Raw genomic sequence first — 18,978 nt, forward strand, 5'->3', positions numbered from 1 at the left:
TAATAAACTTGCCACTGTAAATTCCATGGATTTATAATTGTAACTGTAGAAAAAAGGAGGGAGAGTAAAAATCAGGCTTCTTCTGGAAAGGTGCTGATGACAAAGCTGACACCTTTCCTGGAATAGTGTCTTTCTTGGCAGAAGACCCCCGTGGGTTCGAAAAGACAATAGTTGTTATCACACCATCCAAGCCCTTGCTTTCTGAATGCAAATGACAGTTAGGCAACAGTGCCTCTTCTACCACCCCGGTGTGACTCAGGCCTGAATCAGCCCCCAAATGTCTCATGATGTGATCCAAGGTGCAACATGCACGGGGAGCTCACATTTGACTTCCCCAAAGCCTTTTCAGAAGCAGCCCTACAACTTGTTCCACTTGAGGTATCTTTGAAGAGTTGGGCTCCCAGCCCCTGCTCAGAGGCAATAGACACCCTTACACCTTCTAAAAGCTGCTGATCTCCACAGCACTTGTTAACTGGCATCTCCTTGTTGCAGATGTCCACGTGGAGCCCCACAAGAAGCAGCTTCATGTGACACTGGCCTATCACTTCCAGACCAGCCACCTGCCCACGCTGGAGAAGCTAGCGCAGAACATCGACGTCAAGCTGGGTTGTGACTGGGTCGCCGCGATATTCTCTCGAGACATACGCTTCGTTAACCACGAGGTAAATCACTGGGGCTCGTTTCAGTCCCCCCACAAAAGCACCCAGCAGAGTTGAGGCTATTTTAGCTGCATTTGCAGCTGAAGAGGGCTCACAAGCTGCAGGCTGAATGAGGACCCCCATGGCACAAATACACAGTGCAGACTAGATAGACATTAAGGAGTTGCCTGTCCCACAAGGACACCCAGAATATAGACCTCCCACATCCTACCAATCATCTTAGACCATCTTGCCTTTTCTTTTGCTGTTTATTCATACTGTCTAGACTTGGCTGTTTCACCCACCTCCTTTCTTGCTTCTTGCAGGAGCAATGTCCTGCTGGACTAATTAATTCTAACAATGACTGTCCTGTTAGCTCAGTGTAAGCTGGTCTGATCTCTCCAGAATCAGGCTGGAATCTTAAACTGACCACTACCCATTTCTCCTGTACAGACTTGACATTATCACTAATCGCAGCATTTAGTTTCATCACGTTTATCCGCATAGCCTGTATACTTCAATTACTCAGATGTATTCTGTAACTGCAGTATCCAAGCGTCTTAATATAGCTTTCTTAATAATGTTTTCCAACAAAATATACATTATTTCCATTTTGTAAATTGGGATCTTGGGCATAAAGAAACCACACCTGAGATTCATCTCCCCTCCCCAAGGTAGACCTTTAAGTCTGAGGCTCCCTTTGCACTGAGGCTCTATGCAGAGAAACAAGCACCTCCAGAAAGTGAATCATCTGACCCATCTAAGATGTCTATCTCAGGATGAGATGAATCAGCTTCTGGAGGAGGGAACGTCCAGAAGGTGCCTGCTGAGGCTCAGGCAGCTAACCAGACTCTTAAGGTTGGGGTGATTAATCCCACCGAAGCACATTGTCCACAATCAGACACACAAACAGATGCCAAAGCTTCTGGAGAGCTGAAGTCTTTCACGCACAGTGCTCTGACCCAGCCTATGCTTCCCATGCCTGACAGCCTCCTTTCCTATCCAAAGTGTCATCTTGTCCTTCAGAAGCTGCAAGTAGTCAACACTATCACTAACTGCAAAGGGAGTTACTGATGAAAACCAGCTCATGTCTTTGCATACCTAACTTCAGGCAACCATGTGCGAAGGTTCTGGCCTTGTGCTACCAGGTGACAGTGACTAGTTTCCATCCTCCTTTGAAGACGCCACAAATAGTCTAGAGGAGGACTGGTGAGCAAATGGGCTGATACCATCAGGAGATCAGAGGCGCTCAGCAGGTATGGATTTTCTTGGAGTGAGGCTGTTGCAGAAGTTAGGCTTGGCCAGGGACAAAGTAATGCATTAGAAGCAGAACTCTTCACACCTTGCTAAGGTTAAACATCCAGTCTAGGAGTGCTCCTGCCCTATTCAGCTAAAGGTTCTCTTCCATTAACAATCCTTTCATTCACTTCTGCTTCTGTTTCTCCCCCAGACTCTGCAAGTGATCTATCCTTACACCCCCCAGAACGATGATGAACTGGAGCTGGTCCCAGGGGATTTCATTTTCATGTCCCCAGTGGAACAAACCAGTACAAGTGAGGGCTGGATTTATGGCATTTCCCTTGCAACTGGCTGCTCTGGGCTACTGCCTGAAAACTACATCACGAAGGCGGATGAATGTGGGACCTGGGTGTTTCATGGGTAGGTAAAGCTGCTCAGTCCTGTTTGCATTGCTGTGAAAAGGAAATCACAGCAGCTGTGATTTCACCTGGGTAAGTGAAGAGGCTGAGGAGGTCGCTTGGGGGAAACAAACTGGCACGCAAGGCCCAATCTCATAAGCAAAGGAAGAGCAGATGCTATCCCTGTGTAAGGGATTAGAGGACAACGTGATTTATTTATCTAAGATATTACAGCAACTCATGGGTTCACTGCTGCTGTTTAGCAGATGGCCACGGTAGAGCCACTGCTGTGTAGATACCTCTGTGGTGGGACTAAGATCAGGAAGGCTTAGATCTGAGCATTAATTTGAGAAGCAAGATCTTCTATGTATAATTCCCTTGGGGAAAAGGACTTGGGGTCAACAGTGTTTCTTAAGATACTTAGAAAGATTAGAGAAGCCTGCCACTGGCTGCAGTGAGAATGCAGACCTCACCTTTTGAATACGGAAACGCCTCCAATAGCCAGGGCATAGAGAAATGAAAATCAAGACGCACGAGCAAGGTAAATCGGAGTATTTTTATGAAGACAGGAGTTAATTGAGACCCTCCAATATGAAATCCAGCAAGAGCATCCTTTCTTCCTCTAGCATTTGCCATCCAGAATGGTCTTAGGACCACATATACTTCAGCAGCCTGCTCTAGTGCATTGTTACTTACAGTGCCTGGAAGAGTTTTGATGCCTAGGGATTAGCATGAGGAAGAATTACTATTGCAGCAGCAACTACGAGGAAAGGCAAATGTTTTGTAACTCCAGCACCTCTGCCTCCAGACAATCAAAGCAAGGAAATGTCCCTTCCCTGATTAACTGCTAAAGACTATAAATCACCAACTGGAACATGCAATATGGAGCATTTATCAAAAACATTATTACGTACCCGGAAACAGCCTCATTTTACACAACGACTTCCTGCAGGGAATATTAGATTAGAATGTCATGTAGTCAAAACAATATAGCAAGCTAAGGAGAACCTAAACAATGCTGCTGTCTAAGCCATGATAGTCACAGTAGGATCCTTGTGGTAAGAGAAGAACGGCACATAGACATGAAAGTAAGCATGGCAGTACTCACCAGGACTGCAGAACCACCTTGCTGCAGGAGAGATACCCAACTCATGGTGTTGCGACTGAAGCTGCTGTTGGTAAGCGATGCTGTGATCCTGGGGGCTGGTTTGTGCTGCCTCTGTGCATACAGCCATGTCCCGTTTCTGCCCTGCAGAGGATGAAACAGAAAGAAATAACAGCCATGGAGCTTTCCCTCCTGGTCACGAGAGACTGCGTTCTTCCAAGTCAAAATCATGCATTATTGAGATCATCACAAAAACACGGCTCGCTCTGGGCCGCAGCACCTTGCCTGTACCATGCAAAATGTTATTCCGAGGATACAAAATCCCTAATACAGAAAATTAGATAGCTGGTTCTGCATGTTTCACCGTGAAAAGGTTGCCCTCTTGCACTGCTCAAGCGAAGCAAAAGCTGAACCGTGGCCTTTGCAGGACATGGCTTTTATAACCAACTATTGTCTCAAGAGCTCTGCCAGGCACACAGACCTTCTGGCCAGCACTGTACAAACATACAACAAGAAGGCCTGTACCTCAGCTGCAGACCAACAGGCTGCCACACTAAGGCAAGCTTGATGATCTGTTTAACAGGGCAGAAGAGGCTTTGCCTTCAAGACAGAGTCACTGCCCATGAAACCAGGTTGTGTCTTGAGAGACTTCAGGTCTGAATCCTTTCCGTGTCTACTAAAAATAGGAATGGTATCACTTCTATTCTGCAGACCCCAAGGATTTTCTATACACCTAAACTACATTTCTTTGCTTGCATAAGTGGCACATCCCTGCATGATTTCTTCTCATGCCAAGGACTGGACCTGCTAGTAACAGTGAGGAGAAATGCTTGATTTCTGATCAGTGCTATAGGTTGGAAACCTATATCTTCACCTGACCAAATAAGCTGGTACCTCAGTCTCATCCTCACATCCTAATTCTCACATCCTAATTCTTTTTTTCCTTCCTTAAACTGGTTCAAATCATATGATGCCACAGAAAATCAGTTCTTAACAAAAATGCAGATGACCCATTTTTGTTCCACTGGCAGAGGCACTTGGTGTTATTTTAACAGCTACAAAAACCCTACGAGATTTCATCCTAACTAGGTGCTAGTCAGGAAGCAACTTGTGACATATTTAAGGTGCTGAAACTATTTCTGTCAAAGCAAATGACCATATACATTACCTGACAATGTTCTTTTTAATGACTAAGCAAATGTAACCCACACAATCAGCAGAGGGTCCCTGCAGCTTCTGTAATTGCCTGTCAGAGTTTAATCCCAAGGGCCTCGGTCAAAGTCCTTGAAGGTCTGGACATGAGAGCTTTATCCAGAGGGACCATACATCCCTTGAGGGAGAGTGGGATCTATTATATCCCTTTGGCTACACTTAAGTGGAGGCACTAGTAAGAATAAATTCCCATCATAGATGGGAAACAGAACAGACAACACTAAAAAATAGAGAAACAGCAACCCAGACTGAGTGTGCCATGTCCCTACCAGGGAATACAAGCATTTTGTGAGCCCACCATGAGAGGCAGGGCTGTGCCGCAGCTCTCTACTGAGGCAATAGCTTGTGCTAGAAAGGTGACTGAAAACTCCCTCTAGCCATTAGTTTCCAAACTTTGGTATATAAAACCATGGGAAGTAACGTGCAGCTGGTCCCCAGGCGATGTCAGTGAGCATCATCTGGCTGTGAGGAAGATCTTGGCCTTAATGTAAGGAAACAGAAAGGCTGTTGAGATGGGATTTGTCTCTTCATGTGTGTGTATCACCTAGCAAGGTGCCCTCTAGGCAGCACTAACATACAAGTAATAATGTAATAACATGACTACAGTACTGATCAGTAGTTCCTGAAGACTTCAGAAATGGACTTACTGCAGCCTGAGGACTTGAAGTCCAAAGCATTCCCGAAGCCAACATCTTCCTATCTTTGGCAGGTCCTACTCAATTCTGAATACTACGTCTTCCCCATCCCTTCAAGCCTTCACTGATGGAGCTCTGGAAAGAAGACAGCAGGAAGACCAAGGACCTGGCGATACGGGGCCACTCACCATCATCTGCCAGAACATGCAGGTAGGGACCCACATACACACATAGATCACACACAGCTTCAGGGACAAGTTTCTAGCAACTGGGTTTTCCCCAACATGGTCTCCTTTCATTGCCTGAATCAGGAGTTACAAGTTAAAGTTCTCTACAAGCTTTTGAACAACACAATAACCACAGTGTCCCCAAACCTGCTTTTAGCACAGGGCAGCAGGGCCCCATCCTTTGCTTACTTCAGCAGTTTTATACCAGCATAAATTTACCAACTTAAGAGTTTCCTGTGCATTTGCACTAAGGTAAAGCAAGAGGTGCCTGGTCCGGACTCCTGTTGGTAAACCAGAGCTCAGAAAACCCCTTGCACTTTGATGAAGGTCAAGCATCCTGTAATTTTTCTTCCAGCCCCTGAGAATAACCAGCCAGCCAGGGCCTCAGAAACGCTGCCTGTTTGTCTGCAGGCATGGGGAAAGGATGGATGTCGTCTTTGGGAAGTACTGGCTGTCACAGTGCTTTGATGCCAAAGGTGAGCCGGCTCTCGTGGGTCTCTCAGGCTCTAGGTTTAGATGAAGGAAGGAGTGTGGTGGAAGGATTACAATAAAATAACATCATCAGAGAGTGTTTTCGTTTGGAAATGAAGTAATGATGTTTGTAGTCAGTACCCAGTGCAAACATTTACTACCAGCAGGAAAATGTTTGGCACAGCTGGCTCTCAGTCCCAAGTGAGAGTTACAGCACCACATGTACAGGTCAGGGCGCCTTTTGGGGCATAAATTGGAGTTTGCAACCCAGTTATATGCTTGAGTTTCAGACTGCAGTTAACAGAGTATAACTTCAGGCTCTGTTGGCATTAGAGCTGATGGGAAAATTGTCAAAGAAGTCTTTTAATCTATTTTTTGATGGGAAAAAGGGATGATTTAAAGCTAACCTCTTTCTAAATTACACTTGAAGAGCTCTGACGTTTTAGCCTCCTGTACAAGTGTAACATTTGAGGTTTCTTTTGTTGTGGGATAGAGATCATTCTCCTTCGGGGAAATCTAAAGATAACTTTACAAACGCTAGCCAAAATCTCTGCTTGACTTTGAACTGATACAGCTGCTTAACTTCACTTTGTCAGATTCCTGGTAGCTGTACTTGGAAAAACTGCTCCATAGCCAGGTCTAGGCAGCACCTACGAGGTGCAGATGTGGTAAGAGTAGAAACAGGCGTGATGCTCTCTGCCTCTCTCTGATCAAGTTAATTCCAGCAACTGCCTCTAATGTTTCCCGCACAGGAAGGTATATGCGCAGTAACCTGAACATGCCCCACAGCTTACCTCAAAGGAGCGGCGGGTTCAGGGACTATGAGAAAGATGCACCCATCACCGTGCTGGGCTGTACGCAGGCAAGGCTTGTTGGTAAGTTGTCCTCAGCAGACAAAAGCTTACCCATCTACAGAATAGAGAAAGTGCAAGGCAGCAGTAAAGTGAATACCCTGAGCTAATGGGGTTTAGATGTGTGAAGAACCTTTGCTATTTTCCTTCACCTTCCCCAGCAAGCCCTCTTTTTCATCAAAGGGAACCTTGTCTCCTTCAGCTGCAAAGCAAAAACAAAGCACAAAATCTGAGACAGGGTGTGAAATCAGAGCCATCAGCAGTGCAGTTGCAGAGCACTCGCTACCGCCCTGTAAACGTGCCACAGTGGAAGATGCTGTTACTGCCAGTGCTGGTGAGAAATGCAGCAGTGTGATGGTCACCTCATGCAAAAGATGCTTCTTCCTTGACTTTGAAAAGCCTGAATTCTGACCTGCAGTTTGCTACACCAATACACTTTTATCAGCCTGGCTTTATGATTATATGGCAAAAACACAGTTCAAATTATTTCCAGTGTTCTCCCACCCCACCATCCTTGTCCCTGATTTCTGAGCCTGTTAGTTTGTGTACAGATAAAAAAGCATTTGGTAGTCAAGAGCACATACTGAGCATTGTGATTAAAGGAGACATGAACTTCAGTCAGCAGTACTTAGCATTTTCTCAGATTCAAATCCTTTATAGTACTTGGTGTTGGTCACATGGAAACTAGGGCAGCTAAAATTATACTTGCTTTTTAAACAGAATAAATCACTGTACAACAGCAGGATGCTCAGACTCCCGGCCACATGGCATCAGGGTTCACAGTCTGCACATAACAGAAGGCAGATCTGGGAGCAATCACAGCACACTTTGCTGGTATCATTAAATGGGTCCAAGTACGTAACTGCATACGTGATCCAGGCACCATCGACCTGTGTGCCAGCCATCTGCAGGCAACCGCTGCAATGGCACAGGCTCGACCTTGAGGGTTGCTGGAGCCATAATTCCTCTGATGACTAAAGCAAATGAGCAGCTTCCCCATAACGGAGGGCTGTTAGAGGTGCCTCTCCTCCTAAATTACCCCACTCCTCTCAAGAGATTTATGGATTGGTTTGACATGGTTACAGCCATCGTTAAACAGACGACGTCAAGGTTAACAACCCCTTCTTGCTCCCACTGCTTTGTCCTGCCTCTTCTAATATAATAAAAGTATAACTCCTTCTTACTACAAGTCTGTGCAATGCTGAACAGGTTCCTGTTCTCATTCGGTTCCCTGAGCCATTGCAAGAATATTAATAACCCCAGTAGTGGAGTTGATTTTTATCTCATTTTCAGTGATCTTCCACCTGTGTAATGAAATGGTAATTTATACTGGTGAAGAATCGAGCCAATTGAATTAAGTTGGGTTTGAGTTAATTTGAATCATTTTGATTTACAGCTTATAAATGAAATGAAATTAAATTCAAGCTCTACAGTTTCTCACCACACCATTTTCTTCTTGGCTAAATGCAAGAGAAGCAGAAACTGTGCAAGAGCTGCTGTGATCTCTTTGCGTACTGGTTATGACACACATAGGAAAATGAATCCTGGTTCCACAGCTGCACACATCACAGTGCCCTGCACTGAAACAGAACATGATGGGTACACATATTTCCCAAACACAAGCAGTGCAGCTGGGAAGCTGTGGCACATACCCTGCGTGCTGCTGTTGCTGTTACAATGCCGTTTGTCTGGTTTTATTCACGGGTGTTGCAACTTGCTTGCAGGTGAAGCCTTGCTAGAAACTAATACCATTGTAGACTACATCTACAGCTCCCCATCCTTACGGTGTGTACAGACAGCACACAATATCCTGAAAGGTAAGAACCCAATGAGCAGGAAAGGCTGCATTCTTCTCACTTTCTGGGGAAAACAATGCCAAATATAAAAGGGAGCGTGGCAAGGGCTCAGTGGTAATTCAGGGTAAGGATTATTTCCAAGGGAGTATAGTTTACACTAGAGCAACACTGCCCATAAGGAAGCCTTTTCTAACTGCATGATGTGATGAGTGCTTAAGCAAATGGTCAGAGTTGAGTTTATGTGCCCTTGCCTGCTCAGGCTCCTGAAAGGGCTCATTGCTTCATGCTCTCACGATTGCTACCTCTAAGAAACTTGCTACCCACAGTAAGAATAATTTACTGCAGAAACTAAGAAGGGAAATAGTGATTCCCTATGAGAAGCCCTGGCACTGGAAATGGTTGAAAACCAGCTCCAAAATACAGTCAATATATTGCATGTAGCTGCTGGCCAGAGGTTTAAACTCCCTGGCATATCATATGCCAAGTACTTCTATTAAATACTTCATCTTTCATATGACCTATTAATCAACTGACTACTTAGGAAAAGAAATTAATTTACAATCAAACTGGAGTATTAAAGGTGCAAAGTCTTGCTGCTTTCATTGATACCTGGTCTCCTTTCTCCCTTTTCCAGGTATGCAACAAGAGAACAACCTGAAAATCCGAATAGAGCCGGGCTTGTTTGAATGGACCAAGTGGGTCTCTGGGAACACGCTACCTGCCTGGATACCCCCCATGGATTTAGCTGCAGCTACTCTAAGCGTTGATACAACCTACAGGTAGCAGAAAGGGGGGTGAGAGGGTCTTGCATTGCTTTCCGGCTTTGTATTTGGAGTGCTCTGCTGAGATTTTAAATTGAAGGAGTGACTGGAAGAGCTGCTGAGGCTCCTAGAATAAACTAAAGTTTTTTAAGAATGAGCAGTTGAAACATTAAGAAAAAAAAGGGAAAATGTAAAGAAAAAAATACAGGTTTTTTATGACTAATTATAGCATAACCCACTCACATTGTGTCTGCAGCTGAAATTCCAGCGCTATGAGGGTATCTAAATAGAAGTCCTTACACTGTATTTATCCCTGAAAGGGTATCATGTGGCTAACACCCAGCAGAGCAGCTGGACCACAGGAGTCTCTGCTTCAGAAAATACATGCCTTCTGGGAAGCCCATAATGAATATTCTCAGCACAAGAAAAGAGCCAGCTCTTGTGTGGCCAGCTGCTTAGGTGGGGGACTGGGAGACAGCCCAGTCACTTGCCCCTCTCAGCAAGGGTAATTCCTGTAGATCAATGTCAGATCATTGGATGGAGAGAAAAGTTAGGCTTTTTCCTTCCATCACAGCAGGAAAATACAGCCTTCTGCTTCCTTTCCCTTGCTTCTCTGTGCACATCAACCTACTCTAGCTGATACAATTGCCAGGCAATTCACTGAACCTCCCTGGCTCGGGAGAAGGCTGTCTAATTCCAGGCTTTTCCCAGCAATGCAGCTTTCCAGATGGCCAAAGCAGCAGTTTGCCTCTGCCCTTCACCATCAAAGCATAAATAGTGAAGAGAGTCAGCATCTCCCTTCTCCATGCTCTGTGTTTCTCCCTGTACCTGCCCGGTCTCTTCAAGCAGAGACAGATGTTGTCAGCCCACCCTCTAAGCAGAGCCGTTGCAGAAGCAATGCAAGTATAATCAGCATGCCCTATGCTGCCACCAAACTGGTCCACAGTAGAGGAAGCAGTTATTGTTCCCAGCGAATTGAAATATCTCTATGCAGAGGAAAGGCAAACATCTTGATCTTGAAGTATAAAAATCATCCCGGTGGTCCTGACATGAGACTCCGTTCTGGAGATTTGGCGAATTTAAAGAAACAGATACTTTCAGATGAATCATAGCTTGCACTTAAACCTTGATCACTTCTTCCAATTTACCGTACTTGTTTTTCTGCCCACAGACCTCATATTCCTGTCAGCAAGTTAGTGGTTTCCGAATCTTATGATACATACATAAGTAGAAGCTACCAAGTAACTAAAGAAATCATCAGTGAATGTAAAGGCAAAGGTGAGTGCTACCAATAGGGTGAAAAACAAGCCAGGCTCTTTGGGATGTGAATGCCAGTATTCCTGACCAGTCTTTCCCTCTTCAAGGAGGTGAATCCCCATACCGGTGTCTCTCATCCCCTCTCCCAGAAACACTGGAAACTGCTGTATGTGCCAGAACTATAAGTCCAGACATGCTCAGCTTATGAGAAAGGTCCATAAACTTTATGGCAGTAGCACAAGTGAGATCCATACCCAATGCAAGCTATCCGTCTCTCAAGGCAATGAATAAGCCATTTGCACTCTGCTGTCTATTACCAGCATCAGATGGGGCATATTCCATCCCCCATCTGAGCTCTGAAATACATTGTCCCTTAATACTATAGAGCAATTCTTGCACCAAAAAAACCCTAGCTTTTATTTCTCATTCATAATAAGGAAAAGGATTTTTCTAAGTTCTGGTGATTCCACTATTTCACTGATCTGTCTGTACCATATAAACTTCTAATAGCTTGCACACAGACCTGATAACACAGTGTGGCATTGGTTGTAAAGGATCCTGGAATTGGAAATCTAAAGCTGTCGCTGTGGAAAACCAGCAACTGAAATTAAAGTGCTTGCTTCAATCAGACTTCATTTTGGGGGAGGAGAAAAGCATTTGCTTCACAAGACAGCCGAAATCTCACTGGAATTCCTGTTTTCTTCAGAAAGCCTTTTGAAAACTAAGTTTTAAAACCAAGTTAACCATTATCCTGAAAATTGAGAAATGCTCCGAGTATGTTAATAAAGCAAGCTTTTTTCTCCTATTAAACATAGTTTAATTGCTGTGACGTGATGAACTGATCCACTTTCAAACATTTTAAATGGCCTGCTTGATCTTGGGCACCAGTCCCTAAAAAGCTGGCTCCTTCTCCCTCCTCAGCCTGCCTTTCTCACTCTGTTTCAGGAAATAACATCCTGATAGTGGCACATGCGTCCTCCCTGGAGGCTTGTACCTGCCAGCTCCAAGGGCTCTCGCCACAGAACTCCAAGGACTTTGTACAGATGGTCCGAAAGGTAATTACCACCAAGGAGTAAAGCTTGCTGGCTTTACAAAGAGAAAAGACATTTGCAATCTGCTTCAGCAGGCAGAGGACACTGTGTTCCCCTCATCTGGTTGTTCCACCCGTTACTGAGCTTCGGAAGTCAGGAGAGTAAAGCAGATTGGTTTAAAAGGCTATCGTAACCTGTCACTTCTGTAACAGATAGCGTGGGATCAGATGCGCACCTACAAATGGGCTTGCAGTGACTGCTTTCTGCTTGTAGACACCAGGAGCCGTACAGAGACTCCCACAGTGCCCTCCAGTGCCGAAAACACACTAACCGTAGTTAACAAGGCACTTCCGCCCTACAGCACTTCCCCTTCTCATTGTGCTCGAAAGAGCTGTTAACCATCAGAGAAAGGGGCTGAAAATTATAGTGAGGTCTTCTGCCTTCATTCCTTTACTCCAGCCCTGGCTAAGGAGATGGCATTGTTCGCTGCCAGCCTTGCAGATGCTCTCTGGGATACTCATAAGCACATCCATATTTCTCCCCCATAAACTGTCCTGGCCTTCAGGGTTTAGGACCACGTCGGCCAACAGGGCATCTTTGGTTTGAAGTGGCCCATATTTAAGCTGTGTTACAAAGGTATAATCTGTCTTTCCTAGTGTTTTACACATACAATGGTGCACAAAGTCTAGCTGTCACACCTGAGTCCTACAGTCATCTTTTACAATAGGCTTTGGGGAGAGGGAAAGAGAGAGAAGGCAGTGAAATGCTTCAGGAGCACAGCAGGACATCAGCACTTAGGGGAGCTCCCTCCTTGCTCAGATTCATCCTTGCTCAATACCTTTATTTCCATCTCTCTTTACACAGATTCCATACTTGGGGTTTTGCTCCTGCGAAGAACTGGGAGATACAGGTGTTTGGCAGCTTACGGACCCCCCCATCCTCCCTCTCACACACGGACCAACTGGAGGCTTTAACTGGAGAGAAACCTTACTACAAGAATAGGCCAAGCTACATGAGCAAGGAAAACCCATCACCGTTCTAAGCGTTGGAGAATGCTCTTCTTTCTTGTGTTTATTGACAAAGTGGGGAAAAACCAGTCATAATATGTTCAGTGGATCACACAAACAGCTGTTATAACACATCTCACACAGCCACAGTCATGCAAGAATTCTCACATACAACTAGGCAAATACAAAAGGGAGTGATTTGAGGTTAAAAAATAAAGTGCAGATTGAAGCTCTTGCACATCAGGGAGTCTCTATTTAGTCAGTAGCTCAGGTAGATTTTCCCACTTTGAATGGAGCTCTAATAATACCAGTAACTATCACTGCCTTCTGCACCACGTTAGAAACAACTAGCACTATGTAAGAGTTGAGCATTCAGGATGCTGGGGGGTTGTTTCACTACTACATTTGCAGAGCATTAGCAGGCATGTTCAGGATGATGTGTTGACACCCCCCTTAATCCTAGCCCCCAGATTCTCAGCACCTTCCATAAAGTGTATCACCACCAGCTGGAAATGAGGTTCCAGCATTGCCTCTGCAGGCAGCATTATATTATTCCTCTCCTCTGTTTGAGCACTGTGTTAGGTGGTGTGTTGGGCGCACTGTGGATGCAGGGACCGATTGATGCTGATCCACGTCAGAAGAGAATTCAGGATTCCACATCAGTTACAGGTGAAGTTTGCACATCAAAAGACAGCACCGTTGTGAACCTAAGACTAGGAGCAGTCTCTTTTAAGTGGAGATGAAATAAGCCTTTTCCAACCAAACCTGAAGGATCTGGATAGTTGTTATTGGGGTTTTTCTCTTATTATTTAGGTTATTGAAATCCACTCTTGTGCACGGAGCCAGCCTCATTGTTTGTGTCATTTCAGTTCCCTTCAGAAGACCTTGGGAAAGGGTTTTCCCTTTTATACTGAGATTTTGTGCTGGTCATTTACACAGTGGTGGCTTTCTGTCCCTTGTGAGCTTTTCTGTCAGCCCTGGTGAGGCTCTGCAGTAAGCAGCTTTCTTCAGGAGGTAATGATGAAATAGGAAAGATGCTGAAATTCAGCCTCTGCTGCATACTTTGGTTTCTTTTCCTTAACTCCTAAGTGCCATCTGTCATAAAGACAAAGCAGAGCTGAAAAAACAATGTGCTTAAATATAGGAGCAATGTGCTTTGGCCTATTAAGGTGCTGCTTATCCAGTAGAGCAAGGGGTTGGATTTGGGGAGAAGGGGGAGAGAAGGATTTCCATCTGTACCTAAAATCTTTGCAATCACAAGAGGTGTCCTCTTAGTACAACAGCCTACAAGATGCCAATACCAACTGCTTCACAGGAGAATGCAAAATCCAGCACAATGGGTGGCTATGAGTGTAAACTGGCTTCAAAGCAGATTTCTTCTAGATTAATACCTTCTTCAGTCATCAGCTTTGGGTCCAAAAGTTCCTGCAGACTTTTCTGCGGGTTTTATCAGTGTAGACTCTCTTTCAGAAGGTACTTAAAAATGTGTTTAAATGGGATGAAAGAGATTTAGGCATACCACTTGCTTGATTTGGGCCATAAGTCTGAGTATTCCCATAAATAGCATCAAAGGCGAGCTCAGAAGTACGAGGAAAGAAATTCCAGCATCCTAGGTACCTCTCTTCTGTCCAGCTTTTCCACTGCAGAAAGTATTAGGCTCCTTGTTTGAGAGGTTTGTGTGGCACAGAAGTTTATACTGGCCAACTCTGACAACAGCTTGTTATTCATAGCGAAATGAAAGCTCATTTTGTGTTGCTTCACCAGGATATGACCGAGCTGCACTTTCAGCAATCAGAACAAATAGGAAGCGATAAACTGCAATTCCTTCTTCAATGAGGCAAAACCCTCAGCAATTGCAATGTAACAGTGGTGAAGAGGGTTTAGCTCAGCGTTGTCTCTGGTTTTATTGAGTTTGCCAGGGAGAGGACAGCAGATTCTGAGTCAGCTGAGCGCTCATCCTGTGCAATACATACATTGCCATGAGCTGTAACAATAATCCACTATTTATACATTTATGACTATGTAACACACAGTAGGCCATTCGTAAGTGCATTATTATACCAGGGATGTATACTGAAAAGTCAGGGAGGAAACTTAGGAAATGACAGAAGAAACTGCTCCTGTGTGGTTACACTGCTGTCACTTTAGTTTTTAACTGTAATTTAAACTACTTTTGGCTGTGTGTGGACATTCTGAGGAGCCTTTCTGCCTTGCTTTCCTCCATGCTTACTCACTGCAAATTTGCAAAGGGTGTAAAACTAAGTAGTAGTGATGACAATCACGCCAAAAGCTAATTTGGTTCCTGATGCATGTGTAATCCTCTGCACTGCTTTGTGTTTCACGCTTTGGGCCAGGAAGATGTTGTTGGAGGCAGCAAATACTGCCTATATGAAACAGTGGAGGCTGCTCAGGTCCTGCTACAGTTAAGCAACATTACGAGGAGTTTATTTAGACAGGAGCATGAAACAGAGAAGGAACGTAACCTGAATGCACAATTTGAATATTGTACTAGCTGATCTTTGCGTATAGCAAGTAATGTAGGAAAGAACGCTCTGTTTGAGAAGGTAGATGTTAAAATACTCTCTTCTTAAAATATATATATTTTTTTGGATGTTTGAGAAAGTATTTTGACAATTGCAGTCTTATCTCAAATTAGATTTTTCAGGTGTCAAGAATCTCAGATGAAACCTTATTTTCTTGTAGCATTTTGATTTCTCACAGGAGTAGTGTGTTGAGTAGTCTCATGTCGATACGGCTCATTGCGGGAAAAGAAAAAGATGTTCATTTCTCATTTTTAATCAAGATTTTAAGAATACAAAACAATTGCTGCTCATTAATGTGTATTTAACGTCACTTCAGTGTTTTGTCCCAGAAGAACATTAGCCTTGATCTATCTAAAGTGCATGCAAGTCTTTTCCTTGCCTTCACTGTGAGCTTCATCAGATCCCAGTAGTTTAATTAGGGTACAGGAGGCAAATAGTTCCCAGATTTTCTCCTCTCTTCCCTATTAAGGAATAAAAAGCTTGAAATGCTCATCCAGTATTTTCATAAACTGCAACTTAAGGGTTGGGCTAGGAAAACAGAAGAACCAAAGTGCAGAATCCAATTGTAGCACAGGAGCAGACGACAGGATGATGCACAGCACCAGAAGGTCAAAACCAGTGTTTAAAATAGTTCAGGTTTGATCCCACAAGTCTTGAGCTCTGCCCGGGGATACCTTAATGCAGATGCCATATCTAAAGCTTCATGTATTTCCCTTGCATTTAGTGCAGTGGCAGTGACAGCCAAATACTTAAATCCTCTGATTTAAGTATTTTAAGAGCCAGGCTGTCTGTGAGGGTATATTGACACTGCATACTCAGATCAACAGAGCTTTGCTGTTTTATACAAACTGAGGATCCAGGCCATGGCTTCACAAAAACCATAGCTCCTTTTTCACTCAGTCAGAAGTCAGCTGATGGTAGGAGCCTCCTCCTCACCTCTGGTGTTAGCTTCTAGTGCCAACCTTACTATGGAAGTGACAACTTACAAACAAGTGGCTGTTTGCGAGAATTCTGTAGGAATTGGGGCAAAGCAAGCTGTAATTGTGCAAAACAGAGGGTAGAAGGGATGCTAAAGCACTATTTCCAAGCATATTCTATTCAATCTGCAGCCCTGAGCCCCCCAGGTAGCAATATCTCAGGGATGTGGGTGCCGTAGTCTTTGTTAATGTGCAGCTCTTGGACACACAGTCAGAGGATGGGGAGGTGGTTGGGTACAGCACTGTGACAAAAGAGCCTCTTCACTTAGCTCCTGCGCACTGCACTGGATGGGAGGGGTTGTAAACTTCTCCCTCTGGGTCGCGTGGGTCGTTACAAATGCTTGATCCATGATCCAGAGCCCAGGGAAACAAAGAGGAAGATTTCTCACTATGCCCTCAAGCTTGGGATGAAGCTGTGCAAAGGCTGCTCCCCTGCCACTGACTGGATGAGGGATTTGCCGGACTCACATGCAGGGTTGAGCCCTTCCAGCTCTGATTTAAGGAATGCATGCAGAAGCAGGGCGAGATTTAGTGTCTCGTTATATTCATTTCAAAGAGAGATACTTGAGCTAAGCTGTAGCTGACTAACCCCCATTTAAACCCAGAGCTGGAAGTTAGTTTGTGCTGCTTCACAACTTAAAATGGACTGAAATGTTTAGAAAGGAAGCCTTAACGGGTTTATTTTGTCCTTTGTTTCTTAAAAAGGCCCAAGCGTAGAGGGAATTATTTGAACTTCATAGCTGTACGTGAAATCATGGTGGTAGCAGACATGCTTGAAACAGTGAATGACCGAACACCACAAAAGCAGTAGGTGTGATTGGCTGCATACACTCTAAATTACTCTACTTACTTCTCACCACTTCCTCGCACACTTGTTCCCTGGGGAATATCCATGACCCACACCTTCTGCATAACAAAATTACTTGCCATTCAGATGTATTTTCTGCAGTCTCTCTCTGTGGACATCTCTTCAAACTTGATGTTATCAATGGATACTTCTTTTTTCCTCCATTCTAAACCTGATGTATCATTCTGTTTCTTATGTTTTTGTAAGTGTGAGCAGGTTGTATTTATTTGAGAAATAATGTTTGCTGTTTCAAAAGACAATAATTGTATTGCCAAAAATCGCTGTAATTACCTGTGACATCCGTATTTTTTTATTTTGGGGGAAGGGGTTGTTGTTTTTAAATCTCAGTTTTGAGTGCTAACAACTGTTACAACAACCACTGCATTTTAATTTGCTTATGACATTAAATGGATTTCTCTGAAGTCAGACACAAGTGTCTCATAGATGATTTAACAAAGATGCCGAGCACCCAGACCTTGCTCTTCCTATTTGAATGTTCCTCTCAAGCCTGTTGGATTTGGACAGGGTGAATATTCCTTCAATGGAGGGCTACCTCAGAGCTGTATTTTCAGTGGCTCCAGCAGGATGTAGGTAGGAAAACCGCCTGTGCTGGGTGTACAACTAGAGAACAGCTATCCTGGAACTTAGAAACAAAACAGGAGTCAGGGCTGTTGCTCAGTTTGGGTTGCAATGCTGCCCTCACCACATGCGACTTCGGGATGCCCGCCTAGATGGGTGTAAGCCTCAGAAACATCAAGGAGAAAGGGGAATTTGAGCTGGATTACACTTCCTCATCGCTGAAGATGAAGTTCATTTATTCGTCAGCAGATGGCACAAAACCATCTCAAGTCTGGTTTTCCCTCTGGGTTAGAAGGAGCGACTTCAGCGCTGCTGCTGCTGCTTGAGGGCTGTTTTTCCCTTTACGTGGGGAACTGGAAGCACAGCTTTTAAAACAAAGCAGTGCTTACCTTTACAACATATATCTTCTTTTGTGGTATGAGCTTTATAAATCCAGCAGGAGTTTCATCAAACAGGGAGACTTCCCTTTCAAACCAAGTGTGCACATTAAATTTTATGGCCGCATAAACCTGATGATATTATCATTAACATAAAAGCCATAGCTATTATCAATAAAATACATGCTAATAGAATTAGAGGATCTGCCAAAACCTGCTTGGAAATCAGCTACACACGGCTACATCACGAAACAAGGCTCTGCCTACAGCACACTTGGATAAACCTTGTGATGTTGCAGGACATTGCACACCAAGAGGCACAAAAAGCTTTGCTATGTCCCTGTAGTAAGACCTGCAAGGGACACGGGAAACCAGATTCTGCCCCAGCTCCTCTGGGACCTCCTTGATGCAGTCATTCCTCCTCCCTGTGCTTTGGTGCTCAGCAAAGCTTTCTCAGCCACCTCACCAGCACTCTTCATTCCTTGGAGAGCCACAAACCACACACAGATGATTACCTGCCTCTCATTATGTTTTGCCAGGGTCCCTGCAAGCGGAGCAAAGCAAACCTCCCATGTATGTGGCAGTACAAGATGCAGAGCAACACAAAAGTCTTTTCCAAGGGATTTAAACTGCACAGATGGGGTCTTCAAGCAACCACTGCACAACAGCAAATAATCTCTGCCATCCTCAGAATTAAACCCTGCACACAGTGCACCCATAGGCCCATATTTCTCTTAACCTTTATCTGCTTCCTCTGCGTGTACATCTCTCCCACTGTTCCCTGCATGGGTGTTGAGCAAGAGAAAGCTGGAGGGGGTGCAGTGTGAAGTGCCCCCGGTGCTGTCCCCCACCAGTTTCATTTTAGGGACCTGTGAGCTCACCAAGTTCTCAGCAGTCGCCAACACATAGGAAACGTGGGATGGGGGAGAGGAGAGTGGAACAGCGGAGAGAAAGAAAGGAGGCAGAGACCCCAGCGGTGATGAAGTCATGGTAAATCTGCTCCCCCCCCCATGCTGAAAAGGGACCT

General features: G+C 44.5%; 1 protein-coding gene across 1 annotated transcript in view; it reads left to right on the top strand.

Annotated features, from left to right (window-relative positions):
• Positions 1–17,366, top strand: part of UBASH3B (ubiquitin associated and SH3 domain containing B) — a 62,759-nt gene extending 45,393 nt beyond the window's left edge. Inside the window, exons 5-14 of the mRNA XM_080631701.1 lie at positions 493–662; positions 2,089–2,297; positions 5,302–5,437; positions 5,810–5,930; positions 6,678–6,800; positions 8,501–8,593; positions 9,207–9,351; positions 10,505–10,611; positions 11,536–11,645; positions 12,486–17,366. Of these exons, the coding sequence (XP_080487827.1) occupies positions 493–662; positions 2,089–2,297; positions 5,302–5,437; positions 5,810–5,930; positions 6,678–6,800; positions 8,501–8,593; positions 9,207–9,351; positions 10,505–10,611; positions 11,536–11,645; positions 12,486–12,623 (1,352 nt within the window). The 3' untranslated portion in view covers positions 12,624–17,366. The remainder of the gene's footprint in view (positions 1–492; positions 663–2,088; positions 2,298–5,301; positions 5,438–5,809; positions 5,931–6,677; positions 6,801–8,500; positions 8,594–9,206; positions 9,352–10,504; positions 10,612–11,535; positions 11,646–12,485) is intronic.
• The last annotated feature ends 1,612 nt before the right edge of the window (positions 17,367–18,978 follow it).

The sequence above is a fragment of the Psittacula echo genome (genome assembly GCF_963264785.1).
Source record: "Psittacula echo genome assembly, chromosome: 18".
Taxonomy (NCBI): domain Eukaryota; kingdom Metazoa; phylum Chordata; class Aves; order Psittaciformes; family Psittacidae; genus Psittacula; species Psittacula echo.